The sequence below is a fragment of the Thermobia domestica genome, chromosome 10, assembly GCF_964235325.1.
Source record: "Thermobia domestica chromosome 10, izTheDome1.hap1.1, whole genome shotgun sequence".
In the NCBI taxonomy this organism is placed as follows: Eukaryota; Metazoa; Arthropoda; class Insecta; order Zygentoma; family Lepismatidae; genus Thermobia; species Thermobia domestica.
The window spans coordinates 155,785,461-155,813,421 of NC_137463.1; the positions used below are offsets into that span (position 1 = coordinate 155,785,461).

Below are 27,961 nucleotides of genomic sequence, written 5' to 3' on the forward strand. Positions count from 1 at the left end.
TCCAAGTGTAGCGTCTTATGAAGTTACCGTTTTATAATGTTAAGAAGAAAGTAAATCGTTCACGAAAAATTATTCCTCATTTTATTAAGTATATTCTTTTAATTATGCCGCATAGTTTCGAAATAACCATACATATATATGTAGTGTGTCCCAGAATAAGGAAGAGTGAGGCAGGAGTTGATTCCTTGAGGCCAACAGATGAAATACGGTTGTGAGCAGTACAGGTGAAAATGGAAAAATAGATGGCTATGACGCTCCAAATCACGAACGGAATAATGAAAGGTTCTGTCGGTGAACGTACGGGGTCTGGCTAAAAAAGAGAACGGACTGGTGCCAAAAGTAAGTACGCTTTATTGTCACTAACTTATAAATTAAAGGTGATTCCCTTCAATATAGTCCCTTCCCCTCTCCATAAACGTTTGCATGTAAAGTTTCCATTGTTAGAAGCATTTGTGGAAAATGTCACGTATCACTGTCTTGAGTACTGCTGCAGTTTTCTGCTTCATCTTTTTCTCAGAAGCTAGTTAACGATCGAAGGAGAATGCGAAGGAGCATTATCGTTATCCACAATCCGCTCATTGTTCTTCCACAAGAGGAACCATTTCTTTCTCACACACTTTTAGCTTCGTCAAAACCTGCTGAAAATACTGTTTATTCACTGATTGATCTGGGAGTATCCATTCAATCAGGAGCAGGCCATTGATATCAAAGAACAGAATGAGCACGACTTTTAATTTTAATTTGCTTTTGTGTGTGCAAAATTGCGCGGACATACTCTTTATCAATGCCTAACGTATCTGCTTTAATTCAAAAGCTGTGGCTGCGATCTTTCTGGACAATGTCAGTCACTTTTGCCACATTTTCCTCTGTTGTTGCTGTGACAGGACGACCCAGTCTTTCGCCATCATCAACGTTCTCGCGTCCCTCGCTGAAGCGTTTGTGTTATTCAACATTTGGGTAGGTGATTTCGTAGTACTACCATACACGTTCTTCAACGTTCACTCAGTGATTTCTTTAATTTCACAAGAAATCTCAAGTTAATACGCTACTCGATTTTCTCATTTGCCGTTCTTCCGACAAACATGACTCCACAACTCCTTGAATCGGTGCTCACAGATTAAACTCGACTGAGAGTGGAAACTCATGCATATCATACTCTTCCCGAAAATTCAAGGTTACTCTGCGCGCATGTGCTCCCCACTGCTCCTCATATACTACTGATAGGGTTGCAATCCCCTTACTTTCAGCCAAGCCTCGTATCAATGTAGAACTGTCAGAACAATGATCCCCTGGTTAATGCATTCGACGTGATAGTGGCAGTAATCCCTAGTACGACAGGACCGCTAAAAATGCAATGATCACAGGCAATGTATGTGAAATGTCCCACATTAAAAGTGATTACATGATGTGGTCAACAGCAGTGCAGTAAGTATTTGACGTGTATTGATGTATGTTGTTGTGTGATTAGAAATGCTAATTCATCGTCATCTATGTGCCTGGAACGGATGAAATTCGTGTGATACATGAATGAATAAATGAATAAGTGTGATATATTAGATATGCATTTAATGTATGACTTTGCAGAGTGAAATTAAGTACAATTTTCTCAAATGATCACCAAGATTTATTTTAACGATCATCATATTTCTTCTCGCTTATTCTCGCTCGAAATTAAAAGAAAGTCTACGCAAATTAGTGATAAAGATACGCAAACTATTATTGGTATTGGTTGTTGAGGCTGCAAGTTCTACTTATTGATGTTTAGTAGGTGGATGAGCAAGAAAAAACACAAAAAACTAAATCACATGTTGGGTGGTATTGATAGGTCAAGTGATGTAACGTCGTTGATTAAAGAAATACATATCCGAAATTAGTAACAACTCTACTGTTACTAGTAAGAATGACTTCCTTTTGTTAATATTAACTTCATTTTCAGCGATGGGGTTATATAGAACTTGCAATTTAAAATTAGCTCCGCATAAAAGTGTGAGAGAAGAAAACACATCTCATGGTTTGGTCTAGAAAATTTACTTCACCCGAGCATGATATCCAAAAGTGGGTGATAAATTTAAATTGTAGTACCAACGACTATTTTCATTACTTTCGAGACGTAGGGTAGTAAAGAATTGACAGAGTTAGCTAGGTTGAACGAAAAAAAGTAAGGGGGCGCTAAAAATGGAGGGGCAGAAAAAAACAATTTTAGGTGCCATTGAAAAGAGGAAGAGTAACTGATTGGGACATTAGCTGAAATAAAACTGTATCATGAGGGGGGTACATGAGGGGCGTGGCCGAAAGGAGAGAGAGAGAGAGAGGACGATGGAGGCTACAGTCAATGGACGGTATCAGATCAGAAAAGTATAACGTGAAGACGAAGAAGTTAGCGGAAGACTGTGGAGCACGGAAGCTTCTGAGTTGCAGCAAGTGACCTGCCATAATGGCAGAATATCTGTGATGTTGACGATTATTATGATTAAGTGTATGGCACTTGAAAGATTTAGTGACACTATTTTCAACAATTATGAAAATACATTAATATTGGGCTCAACTATGTTACAAACATAAGTTGCCCATAGTAGTCGTATGGTAAAATACTGAAGTAAGAGTGATTAATTTTAGACTCTTAAATCATGCGACGAATATGAATAGGAAGTCCTTCAGGATGGCTTTGTCTGATTATTTTGATAAATATCAGAGCTAAAACGAAAGAAAGATAAGATCTTCTGAAATATGGGTTTAGTGTTCCACCCCCACTTCCATTGCTATATTAAAACCGGAAGTTGTAAATCTACCATCTCCGATATCAGGCTAGATGCACGTAAAGAAGAAATGGTAAGAGATAATGAAAATACAATTGGATATGGTTTTAACGTCCAAAGAACTATCTATCCCTTGGCCTTTATTGTAGCCAGATGTGATCTACAATTCCGGCTCCAATACTGGATCCCTATAGTTTTCCTATCGCAGTTTCACTTCGGAAATGAAACTCATTTGCTGTTTAATACAAGGCGAAGTCATAAGACTTGCAATACTTTCACAACCCAAACAGCAGGCACGTGTATGTGCTGTAACCGACCGTAAGTACAAAGCCAATCTCGTCCAAGATGTAGTGTGGTAAGCGGACTATTTAACATGGAGACCACTACTTCGTCAGTATCTTTAGATAGTCTTTATCTTTAATGTTCGGCAGGACTTGTCGCTTAAGGTTTACTTCCGATCATTTTTCCTCTTCTCCGGTATAGTCTTACCGTAAGTTTTGTAGGCCTTAATCGCGTAGGACCGTCTCTCTTGTCAGGCACGTAGCCAGTTTATCATAAAGTCCGTGACATGAAATACTGTGGTCACCACACCACGGTTCGATCATTCTAAACTACTTTACTGGAACATATATTGGTTTGTTTAGCCAGGATTTCGTAATGCGGGGGGTGGACGTGACATGAAATACTGAAGGCCCAGGAACTCGATCAAATCTAAACTACTTTACTGGCAACATATATTGGTTTGTAGGACAATAAAATGAGGATATGTTAGTTAAGTATTTTAATAACAAACAGAACTATATTTCCACATAACTTCTTTGTTTTCATCATTCCATTAATTACTGTCTGTTCGAAATGACAGGTTAAATGAGCAGTAAAAAACTGTTTCTGAAATAACATGTTTGATACTGCAGAAAAGAGATGACGAAAAAATATGATAAAACATGTCCACGCTGTTACACAACGATACTATGCTTTCGAAAGCTTGAAAGTTCTCTGAGTTGTAGCAGAAATTCTGAGGAATCCGTAACTTTTCTTGAAATTTCAAATTCCTTGACTTTTCCAGGATATCCCGCTCATTCGCCATCATGTATTGCAAGTAATATGAATCTCCTTGTAAGAAAAAGTAACCAAAAGCATGCTGAAACTTGTTATTTTTAACGCTGATTCTTTTCTCGTTTCATTTTGTTTCATTCTTGCTTAATTTTTCATTTCTGGTTTCGAAGGGGGGGGGGTCCGAACCCCCCTTGGCTACGCGCCTGCTCTTGTAATGCTGAACACATGAGCCATTTTAGTCAGCTTGAACTACATAACTACGCACCAACAGTTTGTCTTCTTTGGAAGTCAGATATATCGCCCATTTTCCACTAGGCCTACCACTGACTGCTCAGTTCATTGCACACACGCACTCTGCTGCTTTTCACATAGTACGGAGTTTGTTATACATGACACACTACCACCAACAGTCCGGCAATTCGATCGCCGCCTGGACGTTACAAATCCAGATATCTGACTTGTTTTCAACTTCAGGTTTTCCATTAATCTGGTAACCATTTATATATTTTTAAAATTTATTTCGAATTATTTAATTTGCTAATGTAATGAACACACCTAAAATTTAATTTGCCTATATCTTAATAAATGACATTGATTTGCACATTAACCTTTATCTCCTCTGAAAATACTTGTACGTATACCCACGAAAGATCCGCTCTCCATAACCTAGTTGTCACTTAAGGATATAAAGCATTAATATTATCATGAACATCTATTAGATTTCTGAAAAGAAATAACTCTTTTCTCATCAGCTGCGTTCTTTTACCATCTAATTTACTGTGAAAAGTATCTGCTTAAATTTGTTTTCGATGTTTTAACAAAATAGCAATAGATTCCTTGCAGTGAAGTGGAACGGTTTTGTAGCTTGTGACTTTGGTACGATACCCGAAAAGTTTTATCCGTATGATTATGTATAATAATTAGATTTTTATACAATACATGAGTAAGTGAAAAAATATTTTTTGATATGACTAAAATGGCTATCGTAACAACGTTAAATCTTATTCTAATTGCACCTTTAATTAGTTAGATAGAACTATTAGGTTGAATAAACGTAAAACAGTAATACTTTCAACGTACTACAAACTATTCGCTTGTTCTACATTCTCCCGTACTACTTATTAATTGATACAGACCATGTGTATCTTTTAACGTTTATTTTCTCACATTCTTTACAATTTTCTTCAAGCTTCGAATAACAAGTTAGTTTACTAATGCTCAGTAAGTGTCATGTCATTTGAAAACTGTACAATTCTATGCCCTTCCGAAATACCATCTTTCTGATCAGGTCACCTTTCACTATTCCTTCTAATTAAATATTAAATAATGCTACTAAGCTACACTGTTTTGAAATTCTTCTTTAGCAACATTTTTATCCGTTATTTCGTCCTCTATCATAATACTTAATTGTTAGATTTTTCTATAAAATCAATGGAAAGTTCTAAGTTGCAACGAATGACCTGCCAATAGTGGCAGAATATCTACGATGATGATGATGATGATTTTCGACCCTATTATTGTCAATAATTCAACAGTAACTCTCGTGTCTTTAACTTTCATGTGCCCAAACCTTTCCTCCTATATTTCCTCGGTTGTTCGAACTTCTGTACAATATTCGTACTTTAATGCTTGCTACATGTGATGTGAGACTAATTATGCTATATAGTAGGGTGGATCGAAAAAATCAAAAGTTCTTCATTTAAATAGCACTAGATGTCAAAAGTTGTGTATAGACTAGTATAACATTTGTGAATTTTTTCATAATTTTTGTACTTCATCTTAATTCCCCGCAAGGGACTCAAAATTTTGCAAGTTTTATGAAAATTTGAATTTTTTGAAAATATTGATTTTTTAAAAGCTGTCCAATGAAATTGAACTAGGTCTGAAAAGTTTTGTATTGACTAGTGTAACATTTGTGAATTTTTTATAATTTTTGTCTTAATTCTCCGCAAGGGCGTCAAAATTTTTCAAATTTTATGAAAATTTGAATTCTTTAATAATATTGAATTTTTTTTAAAGCTGCCCAATGAAATCGAACTAGATGACAAAAGTTGCATAATTACTAGGTTGACTACACCAATCATGATTTTTAAAATAATTTACATCTTCATTCCCCGCAAGGGCTTGAAATTTTGCAGTTTTTATGGTAAATTTTGAAATTCCTCTTAAAATATTAGAAAAGTTTTAAAATCCGCCAAATCGCTTCACACTTGCTTACGAAAGTTTGTGTTCGCTACCATAACACCTATGGTTTTGAACTAATTTTTGTGCTTTATCTTATTACCTGCAGATGCCTTAAAATTTTGCAATTTATACAGTAAATCTCAAAATTCATTGAAGACACGGATAATTTTCAAGAATTTTCAAACAATATCCTATTAGATTTCAAGCCTTATGCGTGACTAGCATAATTTCGATGATTTTTAAAAAGTTTTCCTTCATTTCCGTTACCTCCAACAAGTTTTAAAGTGCAGTTTCACAGTAATATCTAAAAGTACATTGAGCATAATATTAAGATACATTATGTAAATTTAATTATTTTGCATTGAAATTATTTTTGATATGCGCCTCTTTGCTGATTCCCAGAAACACCTAGAACTCAGCACGAGGAGGTGGCTGCATATAGATTTCCGCCCATCCTCCCATCCCATCCACCCTACTTTTGGAAATTATCTCTTTAACTCGTTGTGTTTCGAATATGGGCACAATTGGCATATCCAAAAGTCTCATCTCGAGCTCGAACTCATCTCGAGCTAAGACACCACACACTTCAGACGAAGCTTCGGTAACAGTTTTAATGCATCTGTCGACTGCTTGGGTATGACATGGCAAGTGGAAAACATGCAGAAGGACAGATGAACCTCCTGTTACACATGCGACAAATGTCTCATCAGGGGTGGCTCAGTTCCTTCGCGTTCCTGCCAGTTGATTAGGTCAATGCAATCATAAGCAATAAAGTGTATTGCTGGAACACCTGAACTTGCCTACAGGAGGTGTTTGGTTTGAGCTTTTGACCTTGCAACAAGGGTTCTACGCATAACGAGTTCTCGAATATGCTTTGGATCATCGGCGAGCATAGATACCAGTAAATGTTTTGGATGCGCGAAGAAACCATTCGCTGAATTGTCCTATCTACAATGAGCTTCAGTTCATTGCTTAAGCACCGTGAAAAGGCTATAATACGATATAAGTTCACAGGAACATCCTTGATAGTAGGGTTATATTTAATGTAAAATCACATCGGAGCATACACTTTCATGATGATTATAAGAAGCTCCTTCAAGTTCGAAAATGGGTCAGTAGTGCTTATGTACACTCTAAGCACTACGTTAGCAGTAGTGAGTGATCCATCATGCATGGGATAACTTTCCAGGACTTCGTGATGCAAGATTTGCTGAACACTCGTCATCAGAGATTGCTTTGCAAATATCCCACATATATCTTTGGTATGTGCTACGGTTTCTGACGTCTTTTTCTTCCATGGCCGGGAAATTCGCTTGAAAATTAACGATTGGTAAATCCTCACAGTTGGCTAAACTTTTTCGTATAGTTCCCAGAATTTTTGAGGACCCACTGTTCCGCCATCTAATCGCTGTAGAATATGTCTTAGAATATACCATAAAAACTGCAAACTTTCAGACCCTTGCGGGGAATGAAGATGCAAAATATTTTTAAAATCATGAATGGTGTAGTCAATCTAGTAATTATGCAACTTTTGTCACTTAGTTCGATTTCATTGGGCAGCTTTAAAAAAAATCAATATTTTAAAAAATTCAAATTTTCATAAAAATTGCAAAATTTTGAGTCCCTTGCGAGGAATGAAGATGAAGTACAAAAATTATGAAAAAGTTCACGAATATTACACTAGTCAATACACAACTTTTGACACCTAGTGCTATTTAATTGGACAAATTTTGACTTTTTCGATCCATCCTACTACTGTATATAGTCTTTTCTAGCAACACTATCTGTTTCTTTCCTCTCTCTCTCTTTCAAGAATTCTCTCTCTATCTCTCTCTCTCTCTTTCAAGGAATCTTTTCTCATATTCTTGATTAGATTCAGAATTTTTTTCTTTTTTATAAACTCAATTGGTATATTTCTATTACAGTCTTCATCTAAGATATTGTATTTTTTAATTTATTCCAAAGCATTGTCTTTGCATTCTGTGCAGACAGGTTATCTACTCCTACCCTCATACAATATTTAACCACCTTCATATAACTCCTTCCATCTTATTTTCTACTAACATTATTAATCTCTTGCTTCCTATAAATTTCCATAGATTTTACCTTCACCTTCCTTTGTAAGGGTCTAGCTTAAGAACACAGTACATGGAAGCTTTTCAGTTTGCAGCAATCATGGCAGAATCTATGATGGCAGAATAATTCCTCTGAAATTAAACTATGTTCTTACTCTTCCTATGGTTGAAATTTGTCTTGACGTGCTAAATGTCCTAATTCTGTCTTTAATTTCCATTACATCGTTTTATTTTCCTCTTTATTGTCATATTTTCACATATTCGTTTTCCTCATTTTCATTAATATCTGTAAGGAATAACTTGTAAAGGAAAGCCTAGCTTTCATAATACAACCAAAGGTTTGTAATGAGAAATTTGAAAAATATGAATCAGGTAAAACGCTTTTAATTGATTGATTAGTTAGAGGTACCATCAGTAGCGTAGAGTGCTATGAGACACTGAGACACTGTCTACCCTTTCAAATTAAAAGAACATAGTTTTAGAATTTCATAATTAATAAGAATCAATATACATTTCATGTTGTAGAAAAATATATAAATAATAGGGTCCATGATAGGTTGGTTGATAGCAATAGTGGTAGAATCTTATTTGTAAATAATTTTAATTTTCAAAATTGGGAAATTAAAGTTCTATCTCCGTCAAACAGGCCACAGAGAGACATAAAGAAATCTGTCTCAACACGGCTGAACAAGTCAGTGGAGCTCCTACTTGAAAGTTGCGCGCTCATGTGGCTGTGTGGGGTTCTCGCTCGCTGAAAGAACCTGGCAATGAGACATGTTTCAGGTTCAGTGATACCACACTCAGCGTAATTGTACTATTGTAAATCCAACACACTTTTTCCTCTTCTTTTTAGATATTCAATCATATTTCAAAGAAAATTTCAAGAAATAGAAGAAAAAACCAAATTGATAAAACCGGAACAATTGCTGAAAGTTTTATGAATACCAGTAATTCATATAAATCTTCCACGATTTGGCTTCGGCTTCTTTTTAATCGCAATATCAGTGTATCAACACTGCGAAAGGCAAAAGCGAGCGCAAGATGTTTTATAGTATGCTATTCTGTTGTTGCTTTTAAAATCGTTAGCTAATAACTTTGTGTGAATTTGGATACGTGTGTTAATTATGTATTATGTGAAAACTAAATGATTATATATAGATTTATTGCACCAGTTGTTATTAAATGGCATGCTAAGTTGTCGTATGAAAATTAGCATCAAGTTTAAAACATAGCCAATTTCTGAGCTTACTTTTTGAATCAGAGATCACACTTTACAAAGGCTAAACAAATAAGAAGATATTACATAGGAAGTAAATTATTAATTCAATTTAACGTATCCAGTGTATATACTGAAATTCTTCAGAATAAATTAATATCGATATGCTTGTTTGATTTAAACGTTGAGGGCTTTGTTGATCAAAATTAAGTCTCCATATGTTATATAAAGTGTGTCCCAGAAAAAAATATAACAATGAAAACATTCATGAATAGAAAAACAAAAAATTGTAATGATGTGAGAAGATATTCTGTACATATGTTGGGGTGTATATTTTCGTTTCTACCACCAAAGAACACTAATCAATAGTCCTGAAAAAAACGAATGAATTTTGCTTTAATACGCGACATAAGGCGATTTACAATGTTTTTGTCCAATTTATCACTAGCACATTTCCACTGCCGTTTGAATTCTTGCACGTTCTTCGCTGCTACGTTGCTCTCCTTCAACTTTCTTTTCATTGCTGCCCAATATTTTTCAATGGGGGGAGGTTCAGGGCAGTTTGGTGGATTGGCAGCTTTCGGCACAACGTTCACATTCTTCTGTTCATACCATACTAAAGCCCTGCGACTGTAATGAGGAGTAGCCAAATCGGGCCAGAAAATAGTATTAGCATTATGTTGCCTAAAAACCGGCAAGAGCCAGTTTTCTAAACATTTAAATATCTTGATTAATTGTCCCTGAAGTGATGAACGCCTCACTTTTCTTTCCACAGTAACAAATTGCTTGCCATACCAAGAACTTCAGTGGAAATTTTGCTGTGCGTTTGGTTCTTACATCTGTAGAAACGTCCATTCGACTCTTTGCCACATAATATTTTGGTCCTGGCAGTTGTTGACTGTCGGCTAGAACATAAGTTTCGTTATCCATAATGAGACACCCTTGAAAATTGCGAAGCATATTCGCATACAGTTTTCGTGCACGCATTTTCGAAATATTTTGTTGTTTCTCGCTTCTGTCCGGCAATTTAACAGCTCGAAACGACTTTAAACCTTGCTGTTTTTTTAATCCTCTGCACAGTTGACTTTGTTGTCTTATACCTTTCAGCCATTCTGCGTACAGACGTGGCTGGATTTCTTGGATATGCACTCACAATTTTTCGCACTAATGCACTGTCACTTACACCAGCTTTCCTTCCACTCCCTTTCTTCCTGTCACAGGTTAATGTATCCTTGAAACGGAGAATAATGTCCCTTACGGTTTTTTTATGCAATTTAAATTCTTTTGCTATGGATGCATATGACCGTTCAGGATTTTCTTCATATTTGTAAATCACTTGTTTAAGTGTCTGTAGTTGTTTTCATGCCATCTTGCACGACTGTTTGACAACACCACATGTCTACTAGCTACAGCACTACTCACAACTGCAAGCTTCAAGTACACAATGAAATGAGTCCTATTCTACTTGATATTTACGAGAACTTATTTTAACAAGTTGTTACATTTTTTTCTAAGACACACTTTACAGTAGTGCAATCTCGCAAAAATCAGTTTATAACGAAATTTGGTTAGGAGCTTCATATTCCTTTCCATCACCGAAGCTGTATGAGACATGGCTCTACAACTTAATGTTAGTTCCGAACTCGAGAAGAAATAATAATAATATCTACCAGGCACGCACCCAATTTTTTGTTGCGAGGGCGGAGTTGCCCCCAACTTTTTGACAAAAAATAAAATGCCACCTATTTGCTAACTCCACATTTGTGTAGAAAGTGTTCCACAGGTCCGACACTGTCCAAAAGATCTGCCCGAGCAGACAATTCCTAACTCCATTCATGGCGGAGGGGTGCAGAGTTTAGGGGGATCCAAGCAGCGCCCCCTAACTTAGATTTTTCTGGGGGGCAAGCATTAATACGCGTATTTGGGTCCCCTAGAAAAGTTGTTTTTCTAATTCTTGGGCCCCTTCTTTCCATCTTTCTCTTACTCTTTATGATTCCCCTGGAGCCTGTGGGCCCTCAAGTACGACAAGGTCTGCGGGGCCGTTAGTTACACCTCTGGGCTCGTTCCATACATGACAAATTAATTAAGGGGACAATATTGACAAATCTCAAAGCCATACGAATAAATATTATCTCTAGGGCCTCTAATAGCTGACATTTTTTTTACTAAAATGGGCCCACGACTCTTTTGTTTTATTTCGTTTTGTAGTGAATCTGTTTGATGCTTCATTTATAATTTCATGTTCGTATCGTATATGGAGTAAGAAAATTTTGTCTTAAAATGGGTCCCCCTAGAACGGCGGCGAGCTTCTCTGGGGGGCAATTTTCCCCCGCTCCCCCAGAAGTTACGGCCCTGGATCCAAGCCACTACGTCTATGTAGTATTGAACGGATATTATTCTGCACTCGACAAGACAAGTAACTGTAAAGTACTTTCATCTATATTTTCAGGGGAAAAAATATGAAACTACATTGTTTTTATAAGAGAAATAGTACAGGTGATATGTAAGATCAAATTTTCATTCTACAACAATAATTTCTCTACTAAACAAGCATAGTTTTATTAAGAAAATTAATAAAAGTATATTGACTTAAGAAGTTTGGAGATGTCGGAACCCGGTTAACTCCTTCCCCCTCGTAGGTGCGCCTGTGCTGTCTCCCCTTTGCGAAAGTTAACGCTACGCTACTGGGTATCATGGCATTGTTGCTACATTCAATTAATACATATGTAAATTATATATAAAAAAAATTCAGTGTTCCTGAACTGAGCTCAAGAAATCTTCACTTACTATAATTCTTTGATATCCTTACCTGTTCCCAAAACTGTTCCTATCGTAAGGATAATGCTGCCGATCCAAAACCAAATTAGATTCGCAGAAGACATGGTTTTTAATGGTTTCTTCTGGATCTGAAACGAAATATAACAGATAATGATTTTTTTTTCTGTTTGAATTAATATTTAATTTTGAATTATATTAAAAAGAACTATTTGGAGCGAGGAGATGAGGAGGAAAACAGTTATGTCATAATTTTCGATGAACTACACAACTATTCAGACATAGACTAATTAAATTCCTAAACAAGTTGCTCATACTTCGAATGAATGTTAAGAGCAACAGGCGCACAAAGTTATCTATGACATTCTAGAGTTAAACAGAATACCTTTTTACATTTAAAATATTTCTTTTGAACCGCTCAATAAATACTAAATACCATTTGATACATTGAAATGTAATTTTAAAAGAGTAACACTAACGTCATAGAATGCATTGAACTGACAAATGACCTATAATTATAGACTGTTATAAAATTTAATATAATTATGATGGTCCTCGGCAAAACGAACGAACAGATAAATACAATCAGTTATATTAGTGTAAAAATAATATTTTAATTCAGAACACACAACTATGTCTATTTACTCGTATAATAACATTGAAAAATAACGTAACACATTATTTGCTAATTACGCATCTGTAGGCTTCATTATAGGCCTAAAGAGAGAGGAAGTAACAGCATAATATCTCATTCCAATTCCCAAACCTTTAGTCGTAGTGTACAGTAAATAGGAAGGAAATAAAAGGAACCGCGTGAGAGAGCTTAAACTGCGAGGTACATCAGGGTACCCCATGATAGATTGCTAGCCAACTTTGAGCAAGTGAGTTGTCGCGGAACGCTACGCAATTCATGGATTACGCGACACTATGCCATCCACGTTGACCACAGGCAGAGTTGACTACCTGCTGAAACAGGACTCTGCCATTAGGGTCGGCCTTAAGCCGATTGGACCGATTGCTTCCAATCGGGCCCCGCGCCTAATGCGGCCCCGTGTTAGTGCCGTCTAATCTACTCTCCAGTGCCATTTCAACAACATATTAGCCCGCAGAACAAACGAGTGTGTTGTGGTTCCTATGTGACTAAATTTTGCTCCTAATACATGTAATTAATACATGCCGTTCTGCTCATGGGGTCCCCGGCCAATTGGCTATGGTACCATTAAGTTGGCTCTGATACTCTCGGTTGTCAAGTAAACATAACAGCATATTGAATACAGGTACATTCATGGACTCCACAACGAAGGGTATGGTCTCTCCCTAACAAATAAATTATTTTTTTTATTAAGTTTCCGGGCACAAGCAAATATTTTCTGAATTAAATGCTGCAGTAGTTTCTTTATTTTTTTACATTTCTGTTGTAAAAAATAGATATTATGTCCAGGGAGTATTCTGTACAGCCCTAACACCCCTAATACTCCCTCAAATTTCCTTACACGCACCTTCGGTATAAAAATATTGTTTTCTTTGAGTTTGTGCAAAAATGTATATCATTATTCTCGGTGCACACCCTCTTTTGTTTTGAACGCCCCACTAAGTAAAAGTTCCTGGCGTTGTAGTTATGTCATGTGATGCTACCATGAATATCAAGGTTGTATCAAGTAAATCAGCCTCAGTGCGACTTCTTTGCTTATCATTTCTCTTATTATAGCTGTATGAAAAATACAAAGCCAGAGGTCAAACTTTGCCCTCTCCTGCGAAAAATTTCGTGGATGTATTTTTTGTAATCAAATGAAAAAAAAAAAACGAAGATATACTAGTGCGTACTGAATAGTTAGCTGCTTATGAAAGTTTGTCTTCTAACTCGAATAATCCAATGGAAAATATGTCACCCATCTTCCATCAGTTCTTAAGGTTTGAGATCGTCTCATTATCATTTCAGTTTGTCTGCGATCGAGAACGATTTAAAGCTAATTATACCTTTCATAAGTAGCTACCTACGATGTTCTCACTAGCGTACATAGGTTCCTGACTGAAAAAGATACAAGCTGTTAAGAAATCTTTGAATCAACGAATTCATAATGTGCATTTCTTTATGTCTTACAAATATAAACTTATGCAAGCATAGACTTTACCATTGTATTTCTTGTAAAATTCTAGCCCAACTTGATACATATTACATGATCCCTTCCTATTTAAAAAAGAAAAAAGTAGAGCGAGATACAAGATGGCCGACTTCAAGATGGCGGCCATGATAAGCATATCCTCAAATAAATGTCTACTTCCTCCCGGTGTCGGTTAATGTGTTTTGTTTTTTTATCCCTTTACCCGTTTTACAAATAAAATGAAATTTTCAAACTTGAAGCAAACTGTTATTGCTTATTTTGATCAATCTGGTTTTTGGCCACTGTGGCAGTTTTATGGGCGTAAGCACTTTAAATTTTGCTTACGCTCGTTTCTTGGTTTTCCACATTTCTCTGACAAGTTTGGTCAAGAAACTAGATTTCGACATTGATAGGTAAGAGAAGAAAACTATGAAAGACTGGTACAGAACATTCTTGAAAAACTGCGAGGCACAAGGGTAAAATATGTAAAAAATTCATTCACTATCTGCATTTCCATTTGAGTTATTTCTCTGAAAAATTTGCTGCTATAAGTAATGAACAGAGTGAGCGTTTCTACCAGAACATTTTGCAGACGTAAAAACGTTATGAAGGGAAATTGGACCTGTTCAAGGCGAGAGACTACTGTTAGTTCCTCCTGAAAGAGGACTTCAAACGGAAAAATGTTTCTAAACTGTCTTTAATCATTTTTCTTAATCAAGCTTATAAGTAAACATGTGGGGTGTTCCGGGGATAAACTGACAAACTTAGCATATGTGTTGACGATCTCAATACAAGAAAAATATTTTTCTGCGACTTTGATCGGAAACGCTTAATTACGGACATATATCTAGTTAAAAGTAATTACTGGAATTGGTGATTCCTCTTACCCTTTACTATCCCTATTTCCGTAATTAAGCGTTTTTGATCAATTTTGCAGATTTTTTCTTGTATTGAGTTTCTGAACACATACAAAGTTTGTCGGTTTTTCTCGGAACACCCTGTATATGAATACGTCATTAAAACAGAATTTATTTTCATAAACACTTATTATTTTATATCTAAAATGACATTTACTCCTGTCAGCAGTTAATCTTCATCTTTATTACAGCAGAAAATCTGAGGTTGATACGAAAAACTGACTGTTTTTTCGTTTTTTCGTTTTTTCGTTTGATTTAGTACGGATTACGTTGTTTTATTTCTGCACATTTTTAAAAGTTGAAGTATTTACGATATATAAAATGGACATGCGTTATCAGAGCTATAAAGTTTATTACTGAAACTATATGTAAAAACTCGAGACTAGGTACACCACAGGCGCGCTAATCACTAATCGCGCTAATCACTAAACCAGCGGGGAGAGCGCAATATATATAGGGTATATATAGGCGCAGATCCAAGGGAGACTATAGCCTCCCTTGACGCTCAGGTATATACTGGATAAAATGGGTTTCAATCCTGCTTTACACTGGATAAAACTGCAAACTATGGTTTAATCCCTTCTTTGATCACATCTTGGATCCGCCACTGTATATGTATATATATTTATGTGTGTGTGTGTTCTACAGACCTTGGTGCAAGTTAGTTATATACCTAGGGCCCCGCAAAATGTCCCCAATCGGGTCCCGCACCACCTAAGACCGGCCCTGTCTGCCATGATCTGTCAATCCCTAGATGTGACAGGCCAGTCCTATTCAATGTGTGTCACCTTGAATTAACTAAAATTGTGCAAAAGGCCACATAAAACCGTAAACATACAACAATTATTTCGGGCACTTTGCCATTTTTTGACGAATAGCTCATAGAGTGTCTGCCATAGAAACCTGTCGTAGAATATCACCGATGAGTTACTGGAAACAATATCACTAAGCTTTACGCGCTGCTAAACGGGACTCCTACAAATGCTAACTACAGCATCAGAATTTACTCTTTCTGTACACTGGTACGTATCAATGTTCACAAGCTCACATTTGCTTGTCTATTTCCTTACGCCAAAGTAGTATATGCTTATTTCCTGTTAAAGCATAAAAAAGTTAATGGTATTTATATACAGTGTGTCCAGTTGAAAATATATCAATAAGTAATGAAAATGCTTCTACAACCAATAGTGACAGACCATCCGGTTTCGTCCCCTACAGCCGTGCAGAGATAATTTAAGCACCCGTATGAACAGGGATCGCCAAAATGTCATTAAAAATAGCTCTATGTTAGGAAGAAACGGAATTATAATAAATCAATGAGTGATGAAAAAAGAGGAAGCAGTGAGATGTGGGAGTACACGACTACAAATCCTGGGATTGACTGCACGCGAAATTGTACAGTCCGCAGCAAAAATCCTGCAACATTGGCATGTAAGTTTATTGTGAAACGACGAAGTCTTTTGCTCCAAAACAAGTGTACAGGGGAGGACGTTGAGGTTTCTCCTGGCGTGATTCGTGCCACTTAGACATGTTGATTCCCTGCGCTGTTAGGTTTAGTTTCACAATAAACTTACATGCTCATGTTGCAGTTGTTTTGCTGCGGACTGTACAAAGAAAGGTTATGGTTCAGAGCCTACAAGTTGATCAAAAACTACAGCCTAAAGAGAGATCACGTCGGCACAAATTCGCTGTTGAATGCTATCGCGCATTCCTTAAGACAGCTCATGGGCTTCTGTCCTCCAAGCCACCATGCCACTGCCGTGCCCTCCAAGACAACTATTCTTAATTGAATAATAAAAATTATGATTGGTTATAACTAAAATCCACTTGTAGGCAATCTGGGCAGTCTGCCTACCCTCATCGGCTATTTTGATTGCTCTGGAGATCATTCCATGGACCGTGTTTTGAACTACCTGCCTCTCGGGAAAATGTCTCTCTTTCCCTGGTTTCCTGTGCTGAAACTGGTTTTAGTCAGATTAGTTTTCCTTTTGTGTGCATGTGTGTGTGAGAGAGATACGTCTAGTAGACAGACCGATGACGACAGTTTAATGTGGTATCATGAAGCCGACGACAGATCGTAGCACAGCAGGGGCATGTAAGGGCGCCGATCCTGGGGGTGGGGCGAGGGAACGGGGCCCATCATAGCTCATGTGGGCCCCAATTATATTTATAAATATTTGGCATAATTTGAATGCAATTTGTCTTAAAATTCTCATATATATATATATATATATATATATATATATATATATATATATATATATATATATATATATATATATATATATATATATATATATATACCTTTTGAATCTGAATGAGCCCCCCAAATTTACAGAGAAATCGGCGCCCTTGAGGGCTTGATTCATATAGTGAAGTTAGACCCTTACACAATTTTCTGACAGTCACCTTCCATACCTCATACCAAAGCCACCTAAGTAATGACGTCTTTCTTTTACTTTTAAAGAAACATGAAGTTCATTTGTTGTAGTAATGTTGTGATCTTCCGTTTGTTCGAAATAACATTTCGATGATTTTCCAGAGACAATTCTGTCAGTATAGCCTGCCGATATAAGTACTTCCAACCGGACCCACTGAAAGTTAAGTAAACGAAGTGACGTAAACGTAAAATATAACCATTCTTTCTAGCATAGATATCCGTTGTTTAACTAGTATTTTCTTGGAAAAAAAGTCGACAAAGTAGTAGAGTTTTGTGGGATAATGCTTTTTATAGTAATAAACGTAATCACAGTTTTATCCTGCAATCAAAATTGTCAACATTTTATGAGTCTTGTTTTGTAGCTCTACTTACTTTATTGTTACTATTTGTTACTGGACGTTTTTTGTTTCCTAAAACAATATTTAGCTGTCATAAAACTTGATGTCTGATGAAGAGGACGTTAGGTCTTTGAAACTGTAACAAAAAAACATATAGTTATTAAATAATTCATTTTGTTCTGGTCAGAACTGTGTTTTAAATGTTATTGTGATTATCCAGAACCACGGAGTTTATTTATTAGGTTGAAATAATTTTGACTTTTTATTCTAATAATTGATACCAGTACCTTTCTCTTCTCCTATCATTGGGGCCGCGGTGGTTCAGTGGTAGAGCATTCTCCTCTGGTGCTTGGGGTCCCGGGTTCGATTCCAGCCCCCGCCAAGTGAACTTTGTGGTGGACAAACACCGTGTGTGTGGATTTTCTCGGGGTTCTCCTGTTTCCTCCCACTTTCTTTATTCCATCATTGCATTCATTATTCATCATCACCGTCTCCTTTAGCCTAACCGGCATAACCGTGGGACGTAAAACTCAAAGATTTCATTTCTTCTCCTATCATTATGGTCATTCACAGTACTCGAAATCATAAAAAGGAAGCATATTCGTTCGAGATACATCGATTTATGAATTTTTAAATTGACTTACCAATAAAATGATCTGGAAATATAATGCAAACAAACTTTTCGCACACAATCCTGTACAAGAATATGCAGCTTGTTTATCTTACAAGTAAACCTTACGTTTGGGTGAATCGAGTTGCTGACTGAGACACATATGAGAAAGTAGTACTAAATGTGGTCAGTATTTCAGTGAAGTTTTAGGTGCGAAGCTCCAGGGGTTTAGGAGATATAGCTACCAGAACATCACATGGAAGTACAGAATAGTCTTCATACAGTTGGAGGTAAACGCTCTGTAAGACCTCTTGTAACGACAAAAGATGAATAACTATATATGGGTACATATTAGGACTAGGGGGAAGTCATATAGTAAGGGTATACCTGACGACGGCCATCTTGAAATCCGCCATTTTGAATTAAGGTTAAGTTTTTAAAATAGGAATAGGGTCATGTGATACATGATTTAAGGCGCAAATTTAATCAGAAGAACAATGGTGACGTCAAGTTTGATTTACGCGCAATTGGTAAAAAGTTACAGGGAAATTAAATATTGTTGCTGCATATGTATTAGTCCTTTACCCCACCTTGTAAATTTTGTGTTAATAATAATAATTAAATAAAAAGCAGATGGATAAATATTAGGTCTATGGTAAGAGTTGCCTTGATGGCGGCCATGTTCAAATCCGCCATTTTGAATCAGATAAAAGTTTTAAACAAAACGCATAACAGTGACACCTTATTAATAGCAATTTTTACCATAAATCCACCGGTATAACCATATTTGCTTTATCATTAACCAGCACTTGTTATCGCATAAACAAGTTGCTAATTTAAGGAAAAATGACCAAAGTGGAATTGAGTCATAATTGAACTTGGGTGTTTCTTCCAGAAAAGTCCTCAATTAGTACAATCAATATGTCGTTCAGAAAAGAGTGCATGACTTGCACAAATGCTTTGCTCACAGTGAGCACACCTGACAAAGGCAATCGAGTTACACTTGACACATTTGTCGTTAACAATTCCGTCAAAGCAGTAGTCGTAAGGAGCAATCCATTTAATTTTGTGCTGGTTAATGATAAAGCAAAAATGGTTATACCGTTGGAGTTATGGTAAAATTTGCTATTAATAAGGTGTCACTGTTATGCGTTTTGTTTAAAACTTTTGTCTGATTCAAAATGGCGGATTTGAACATGGCCGCCATCAAGGCAACTCTTACCATAGACCTAATATTTATCCATCTGCTTTTTATTTAATTATTATCATTAACACAAAATTTACAAGGTGGGGTAAAGGACTAATACATATACAGCAACAATATTTAATTTCCCTGTAACTTTTTACCAATTGCGCGTAAATCAAAATTAACGTCACCATTGTTCTTCTGATTAAATTTGCGCCTTACATCATGTATCACATGACCCTATTCCTATTTTAAAAACTTAACCTTAATTCAAAATGGCGAATTTCAAGATGGCCGTCGTCAGGTATACCCTTAATATATGACTTCCCCCTAGTCCTAATATGTACCCATATATTTGTTATTCACCTTTTGTTGTTACAAGAGGTCTTACAGAGCGTTTACCTCCAACTGTATGAAGACTATTCTGTACTTCCATGTGATGTTCTGGTAGCTGTATCTCCTAAACCCCTGGAGCTTCGCACCTAAAACTTCACTGAAATACTGACCACATTTAGTACTACTTTTTCATATGTGTCTCAGCCAGCAACTCGATTCACCCAAACGTAAGGTTTACTTGTTAGAATACTAAATAGATAATTTATTCTCTCTCACATAGCAAAATGAAACAAACACAGATGTACATGTATCTACCGCTACCACAACTGCTGTAAACTGCTATTTAATATATACTCAATAAAGTTTCATAATATATATATATATATATATATATATATATATATATATATATATATATATATATATATATATATATATATATATTTGTAGGAATTTCCCTTTTTAATCCAACGCAAGTTCTTCTATAAATATCAACTGTACTGTAGAAATATTTACAATAACAAACTACTTAATAAATAGTACTATGTGAATTAATTCCAAGAAACTTGAAACAAAATTCTGAGAATCAAAAGTCAGGCACGACTAGAATGACACTATGCTCCCAAGTTGCATACATTATTACTTAAATATAGAGAATTCAAGCTGTATGTTATTTTAGATTTTTGTAGGTAGGTACCTACAATGCAAACCATACTCTACAACTATGCGTCTCAAACGAAAAGAATTGAAAGAATTTAATTGCTAAGTTTTGTAGTTCAGCTTTAATATTATTTGAGATAGTAAAATCAATCTTAATGGACATAACTGCAGAATTTACCAAATAATGATGGAAACAGTAACCTCATTTCAGATTTTGCAACGGTGAGAAGAGGGGAGAGATTGTCCACCGACATAAGAGTTTCATGCTTCTCAGTAGTACATAAGAATACCATTTATTAAAACCATTATACCATTTATTATTTGTGTTTTTGAAACTAGGAAGGGGAGCAAATTATCCCATGGCCTCCTCAGAAGACGCCCTTGGATGAAAATACAATTATTAATGTATATTTGTTTTGGAGGAAGGCAGGTCACTTTATTCATGGCTGTATCACTGACAATATCAGATCCACGTTCATTGTAGGTAGGTGTAAATTCCATTCAAATATTATACGGAAAGTATTCAGAGAAAATTTCCATGCAACTACCAAATTAGAACAAAACTAATTTATTTTTGTAGATAATTAATTTCGAAGTTAAATGATGTTCTCGTGGCAGTGAAAACATGTTTCAAATACTGCATAAGTAACACTATTAAATGTGAAAAATAAAAGCAACAACTAAATTTATTATCTCGATTGCCGAATATAGTACAGTTAATAGTATTCTCATGCTATTGATCAAACATAGGGTTAATGTCGTAGTACTATAAGTATAATAACCGCATTCAGTGTGGTAAATCCGTTGGGGCTCGATTTCCAGTGAGAAACTGTGAATTGGATCCTACATAAGCCCTATGGTCACATCTCAATAAGCCCTAACACTCTAAAAGACCAATCCAATAAACTGATCAACTCTAAGTATAACATTTTTCTCTATTACGTTTTCCTAATAAATTAAAAATCACAGAGTTATATAATATTATCATGCTGCAAAACTAAATCCTTTCATTATGAAAATTTTTCTTGTAATATATTTGTCGTGAACCTTTAGTCACTCTATTGTAGATTGAATAACGCTGTTTGATCTGTGTTACCCTCTGCTAACATTGGGGAGTGTGCATTGAGAAGGGCGTTGAGAAAAGGTCGTGCGTGGTTCGGTTTGACACGAAATTTATATAACCCATACAAGGGTAGGGCAGAAGTTTCCCTACCCATCATTAGTTTAATGTCAGCAAATATGGTTAGGGTGAGTCACATGCATCCACCTGAAAAGGGAAGTGTAGTCTCACATATTTTTCTTTCTGGAAAAGAGAAGTATTGGTCATTTTCATTTTAACTTGAAAGAAACTTAGAAAAAAGAAAGCACCATAGTAAATTGATTTACATGGACTTAGTATTAATAATGCAAAAGATTTTTTGTACACTCGTTGATTATGGCTGAAAAGTCTTCAAGTAAATTTCAGCAAACTTGGACTTCAGGACTGTCAAATAATTTAAAGGCATTACAGCTCCTATAGATCATGTAGTTGATACATTTCTCTACGTGCAAGCATTGATACAAAAGAGAGAAATCTTAAAGTATATTCTATCAAATCTGATAATTTCATTATGGATGACAATAAAAATGGATCTTAGGATAAAAGGTAAATATTCGCGAAACACCCTGTGAATTAAATTTGAATTTGAGATTACAGTGATAGAGCGTTCACGCCTTGTTCATAGGGTTCATGGTTGGATCACAGCTCGCGCCAAATGGACTTTGTAGTGGACAAATACCGTGGGCGTGAGTTTTCCCGGGATCTCAAGTTTCTTCTACCTCTTCATTCCACCATTTCATTCATTTTCATCATCACCATCTTCTTTAGCCTACACGACAATATCGTGGGACGTAAAACTGAAATATTTCATTTATGAATTTGGAATTCCACTATCGAAATGTAAGTAAATTATATTGCAATAAAATGTAATAATTACTACCCGTTTCATCTTGGGAATAATTTTCCTTTTCACCTATGCTCCATACGTATCATGTATAAGTTGCTCTCGAATTTTCAAATATAATTATTTCAAAGCATCTTGTGAGATCAGTTTCCTTGATAGCATATGAAACATTACATTTCTTAACAAAATAAGGAAATGTATTGAGAATCATACTAATATCTCATTCAGTTCAATCCTCGGCGATATGTTGTACTGTCATAAAATCCATAATTCAAAAATTGAAAATAAGCCTAATCTATACGCAAAAGAAGGCGAAAAGGTTTTGAAAACAGAGAAATATAATTATTCTCATTTGTCCATGGGAAGAACTTCTAAAGAAATGGCATGATTTATTTTTCTTTCCTAATGAACAGCTTATGTATTTACTTCATAGTAGTGTTGGCAATGACACAAAAATATCTTATTTCGTCTCAATTCCCGGAAACATGATAATTCTTGTCTTGTTTTCGAGACGAGGAGAGTAATTTCTCAAGTCTCGTTGGGAACACTGATTCACTGAAGTCTGACATCCAAAACACTATTTTAGTGTTACAAATTTATAGTTATAAAAACGACATTGATAAAGTGATTTGGCGAATACAATGAGTAGCATTTATTAAAGATACACAAGTCATTACACAATATACTTCGATCTCTAAGTATAAATAACTCTTAGATTGAGTGTGAGTGACTAATTGAATGAATTATCAACATCGAGGCCAAACCACTTTAGTTAGAAGCTTGATATTTTGACAGTGCATAGGATTTGTGACGTAAGGTACTCACAACATTAAGGAAGTATTTTTCGCAATTTGACAAGGAAGGAGGTGAAACGATTATCGTAAAATGTCTATCTATTTTTTTTTATAACCATTACAACATCCACACCTTTCTTTTCTTTCTAAGGGAAGTATCAAAAAAATCTGTAATACGTCTGTAATTGTTTTAAATTAAAAGCTTAAATACCAAAGGTGTGTTTCTAACCTTAAAGGATTTCGAGATATGGTCATCCTGCTATAACAATTGTAAATCCACTTTTTTCCTTATGCTTCCTGCTTTCTTTTCCTTCGTTGAACGGTAAAACTCGTGTCTAATTATTTTAAATAGAAAGTCAATATACACACTTTTACGTCTTTACTCTTTAAAGATTCCAGGCGTATTACAGTGTTTTTTGATACTTTCCTTAGAAAGAAAGGAAAACGGAGGAGGTTGTAATGATTATAAGATGTCCATATCCCCAAATCCCTTAAGATTAGAGATACAGTATGTTACGGATATGAACCTTAATATATTAACTCCTTATTCGAAACAAATAAGCATATGCCACAGTATTTTCCGAATTTTCGGTACAGTATTTCCGGAAATTCCGTTTATAATAAGAGAAGGAGAAGCCGAAAACTGGTAATAAATATAGTTTAAAATGTTACATCACATCTAGTGATGTGAGGTGGAAAATTTTCCGCTATATTTTTCCGGAAAATTTTCCGTTCTAATAAAATATCAGTAATCAAGTAACAATTCCTCAGTGATCATAAAATTGATTAAATTCATGTATAGATATGTTAAAAATTGAAAGATCATTTAAAGAATCTGAAAATTTTCATGGCTTAGAAATTTTCAGTACTATGTAGAACAAGTGAAAGAATTTTTCATGAATCGAAAAATTTGTCTGTCCTGCATGGAAAAATTGAAAAACTTTATGTGTCCGAAAATTTTTATCATTTTGAAGCAAAAAGTAAATCGGAAAGTTTTATTGCTCTGTGGAAACAAGTGAAAGGAATTTTCATAGATCGGAAAATTTTCATTGCGATGTAGAAACAAGTAGAAAAAACTTTTCGTAAGCTGGACAATTTTGAATATTATGTATAGTGATATTAGGTGGAAAATTTTCCACTATATTTAACTGCACATTGAGCTACAAAGTTGAATTCCTGTAGAGGAAAGTTAGTCAGCAAAATTTTCCAATTAGCTTCGGGAACCGGAATATTTTCTAATATTTCAAGTTGGGAAGTAAAATTTTACATAGTGTTTCTCTCTTTCTCTCTCTCTCTCTCTCTCTGCGAGTTGCTAAGCAGTTAGCATACGCACCTCTGGCATGGGAGACCTGGCTTCGATTCCCGGCGAGAGCTCATGTGGTTCGGATTACACGTTTATCAGTAGGTAACGTCTGATATAGCCTTGCTGCTGAAAGGGACGTTAAACTCATAATCAACTCAACTTAAGTCTCTCTATCTCTCTCTCTCTCTGTGTGTAAAGTGCAGGGAAAATACATCGAGTTCGTAGAGTACAAATATCCCATTCTGTTATTTAAAATTTAAATTTATTAAAAGTGATGAATATCTTCCAATTCATAAAAACATTCCCTATATCGTTGTTTAGCTGTAAAATTTATTGGTAATAAATACCGGTATTGTCTAAAAAAGTTTCATGAAGTGAAAATCTAACGATTCTTCATTTCTTCAAAAAAGTTTCAAAACCTTTAATGCATTCTTCCCTCAGAATCCACCTTTGATCTCAGAAAATTATATTTCGTCAGTTTAATACGCGTAAGACGAAGTTTTCTCATAGCGTTACTACTTCGGTAGATTTACATACTGCAACATTTATAAATAATAGAGATAATATAAAGTGCCTACTGTAAATTTTTGGATAACGAAAACTTGGATTTAAGTAACGCATGAAAACAAATAATGACCATTTTCTAAAAAAAAAATTATTCATATATTTATTCAGAAGAGAAAGTGAAATATAACTAACAACGAAGATGATTTGTGTAGTTGTTCTTTCAATAAAATAATAAAGGAAACGTAAAAAGCTGCACTGTTAGTTTGCTTTCTAAAAGCACAAGAAATGTCATTTTAATTTACAAAATAGAAAAGTATAATATTTTTCATATAGATATGTACTTGTTCTATCGAATTGGTATTATTTCTAATACATTTCCATATATAAAAATGGTAGTTTTACAATACAAATATCTGCTCTAAGATGTTGATTATACGCTCCCGTATCCAGAGCAACCCTAATCTTCTTAATCTTTCCGTTGACAGCACACCCTTACTACCTACAAAAACAGTCAAATATCTTGGAATTACATTTGATCATCACCTCACCTGGAAACCTCAGTTAAAAGACATTACTAATAAAGCGTATATTCGCCTGAACTTACTGAAGAGTCTGACAGGCACTACTTGGGGACTTAACGCCGACACGCTTCTGAAAACGTACAAAGTTTTTCTTCGTCCAATCCTCACGTTTGGTTTCACTGCCTGGCTGTCTGCTTCATCTCAATACTACGAAAAACTCAAAGTTCTTGAACGCCATGCCTTACGAATTGCCTATCGAGTTAAGCTTCCCAGTCCCACCCGAGAACTCTATGCGCGACACAGTTTTCCCCACATCCTCTACCATCTTGAAGACCTTCGCACCAAATACATTTGCCGCCGCCTTGCACTCAATCAACCCCTTCTCCATGATACTTTTGAAGCACATGCTCGCAGTCCCCCTCCATTGCTTACACCGTCTATTCCTACTCCTCTCGCTTTACTGTTCACTCTTTACCGTTTTACTCTTCCCCCAGACCACCCAGATTTTGCTTACTACCAGCCATATTGCTCCGATGTCATTCTTCCTTACATTTGGCCATCACATGCACAGTGACACCTATTGTATCTAACAGGGCTCCCACTGTCTCTCATCAATGCCTAGTGTCGCCCCTAGGCGAGAAGCTAACCTGCATCTGTCTATCTAACACTTACCCCTGTGATGTGATGTGAAAGTGCACTTCATTCCCATCCCTTAGCTTCTACCCTTCCTCATGATTATGATCAAAAGATCATAATGACCAAATGATGTAATATGATTAATAAAGCCGAAGATAAATGCAATGTGTATACACCCCTAAGCTCCCCACAACAATTGTTTACAAACCATTCTCATTTAGCTCACAACTCTTCCCCTACAGAGGGCGTAACCCTCTTCGGGTAGTTGCTCACCGATGGTGGGCCGGTAAAAAAAAATGTTGATTATACAAAATTTCAATATTGAAATTATGAATTACGACGTTAACCACAATAAAATCAAAGCGTTTCTTCTTATTTTTTGTTACAAAAATAATCTTTATAAGGAATTTTTATGTAGTTATTTCATTACATAGGCAGGCCTATATGTTAAGAAAAAGTGGAATTTTCTGGTTTTGATATATTTGATAAATTCAGAAAGGTTTCTTTTCGATTTCTTCTTACATTTTAAATATTGGAATGGGATATTTGTTCTCTACGAACTCTATGTATGTTTCCTGCACTTTAGACACATACACCACACACACACACAGAGACACGGAGAGAGAGAGAGAGAGAGGGAGAGAGAGAAAGAAACACAATGTAAATTTTTACTTCCCAACTTGAAATATTAGAAAATTTTCCGGTTCCCGAAAGCTAAATGGAAAATTATAATTCGTTGCTGTCTAACTTTCCCCAACATGAATTGAATTTTATAGGAATAAATATAATGGAAAATTTTCCACCTAACATCACTATACATAATATCCAAAATTTTCCGGCTTATGAAAAAAATTTCTACTTGTTTCTACATCGCAATGAAAATTTTCCGACCTATGAAAAATCCTTTGACTTGTTCCTACAGAGCAAAAAAAACTTTCCGATTCGCAAGAAGTTGCTTTACTTTTTGCTTAAAATGATGAAAATTTTCCGACACAAAGTTTTTCGATTTTTCCATACAGGACAGACAATTTTTCGATTCATGAAAAATTGTTTCACTTGTTCCTACATAGTACTAAAAATTATCTGAGCCATTAAAATTTTCAGATTCGTTAAACGATCTTTCACTTTTTAAGATTTCTATACATGAATTCAATCAATTTTATGATCACTGACGAATTGTTAGTTGATCACTAATATTTGTTTAGAACGGCAAATTTTCCGGAAGAAAACTTTCCATCTTACAGTACGGCTAAACAACGATGTAGGAATAAGGGGAGTATGTTTTTATGAATCGGAAAATTTTCATCATTGATCACATCCTTTGTGGACCTCTCGTAGCGCGGAATAATTCTGGTAACTTCTAGATCAAATTAAGAAGAAAATCAGGTTATAAATTTAGCACGTACATTTAGAAAACAAGGCAAAAAAATGAGACGAGATGTGACGAAAAAACAAACCGAGAATCCAGACGAGACGATAAAAAATTCTTAGGGTATCGAAACGAAACGAGAGTTTAAAAGAACGAGAGGAGAAGGGAAAGCTTATTTCTCCTCTCGGTTGGCAACAGAACTTCACAGTATCACTTACATATAAAATTTGAGTTCAC

The 27,961-nt window shown here is 35.5% G+C and overlaps 1 protein-coding gene across 5 annotated transcripts in view; it reads right to left on the reverse strand.

The window, feature by feature from the left end:
• LOC145662786 (Ig-like and fibronectin type-III domain-containing protein 2) overlaps positions 1 to 27,961 on the reverse strand; it is a 1,216,055-nt gene that overhangs the window by 535,072 nt on the left and 653,022 nt on the right. For all 5 annotated transcript variants that reach the window (XM_081728668.1, XM_081728663.1, XM_081728665.1 and 2 more), the window contains one exon: positions 12,097 to 12,193. In XM_081728668.1, coding sequence (XP_081584794.1) covers positions 12,097 to 12,169 — 73 coding nt within the window. In that variant the 5' untranslated portion in view covers positions 12,170 to 12,193. The remainder of the gene's footprint in view (positions 1 to 12,096; positions 12,194 to 27,961) is intronic.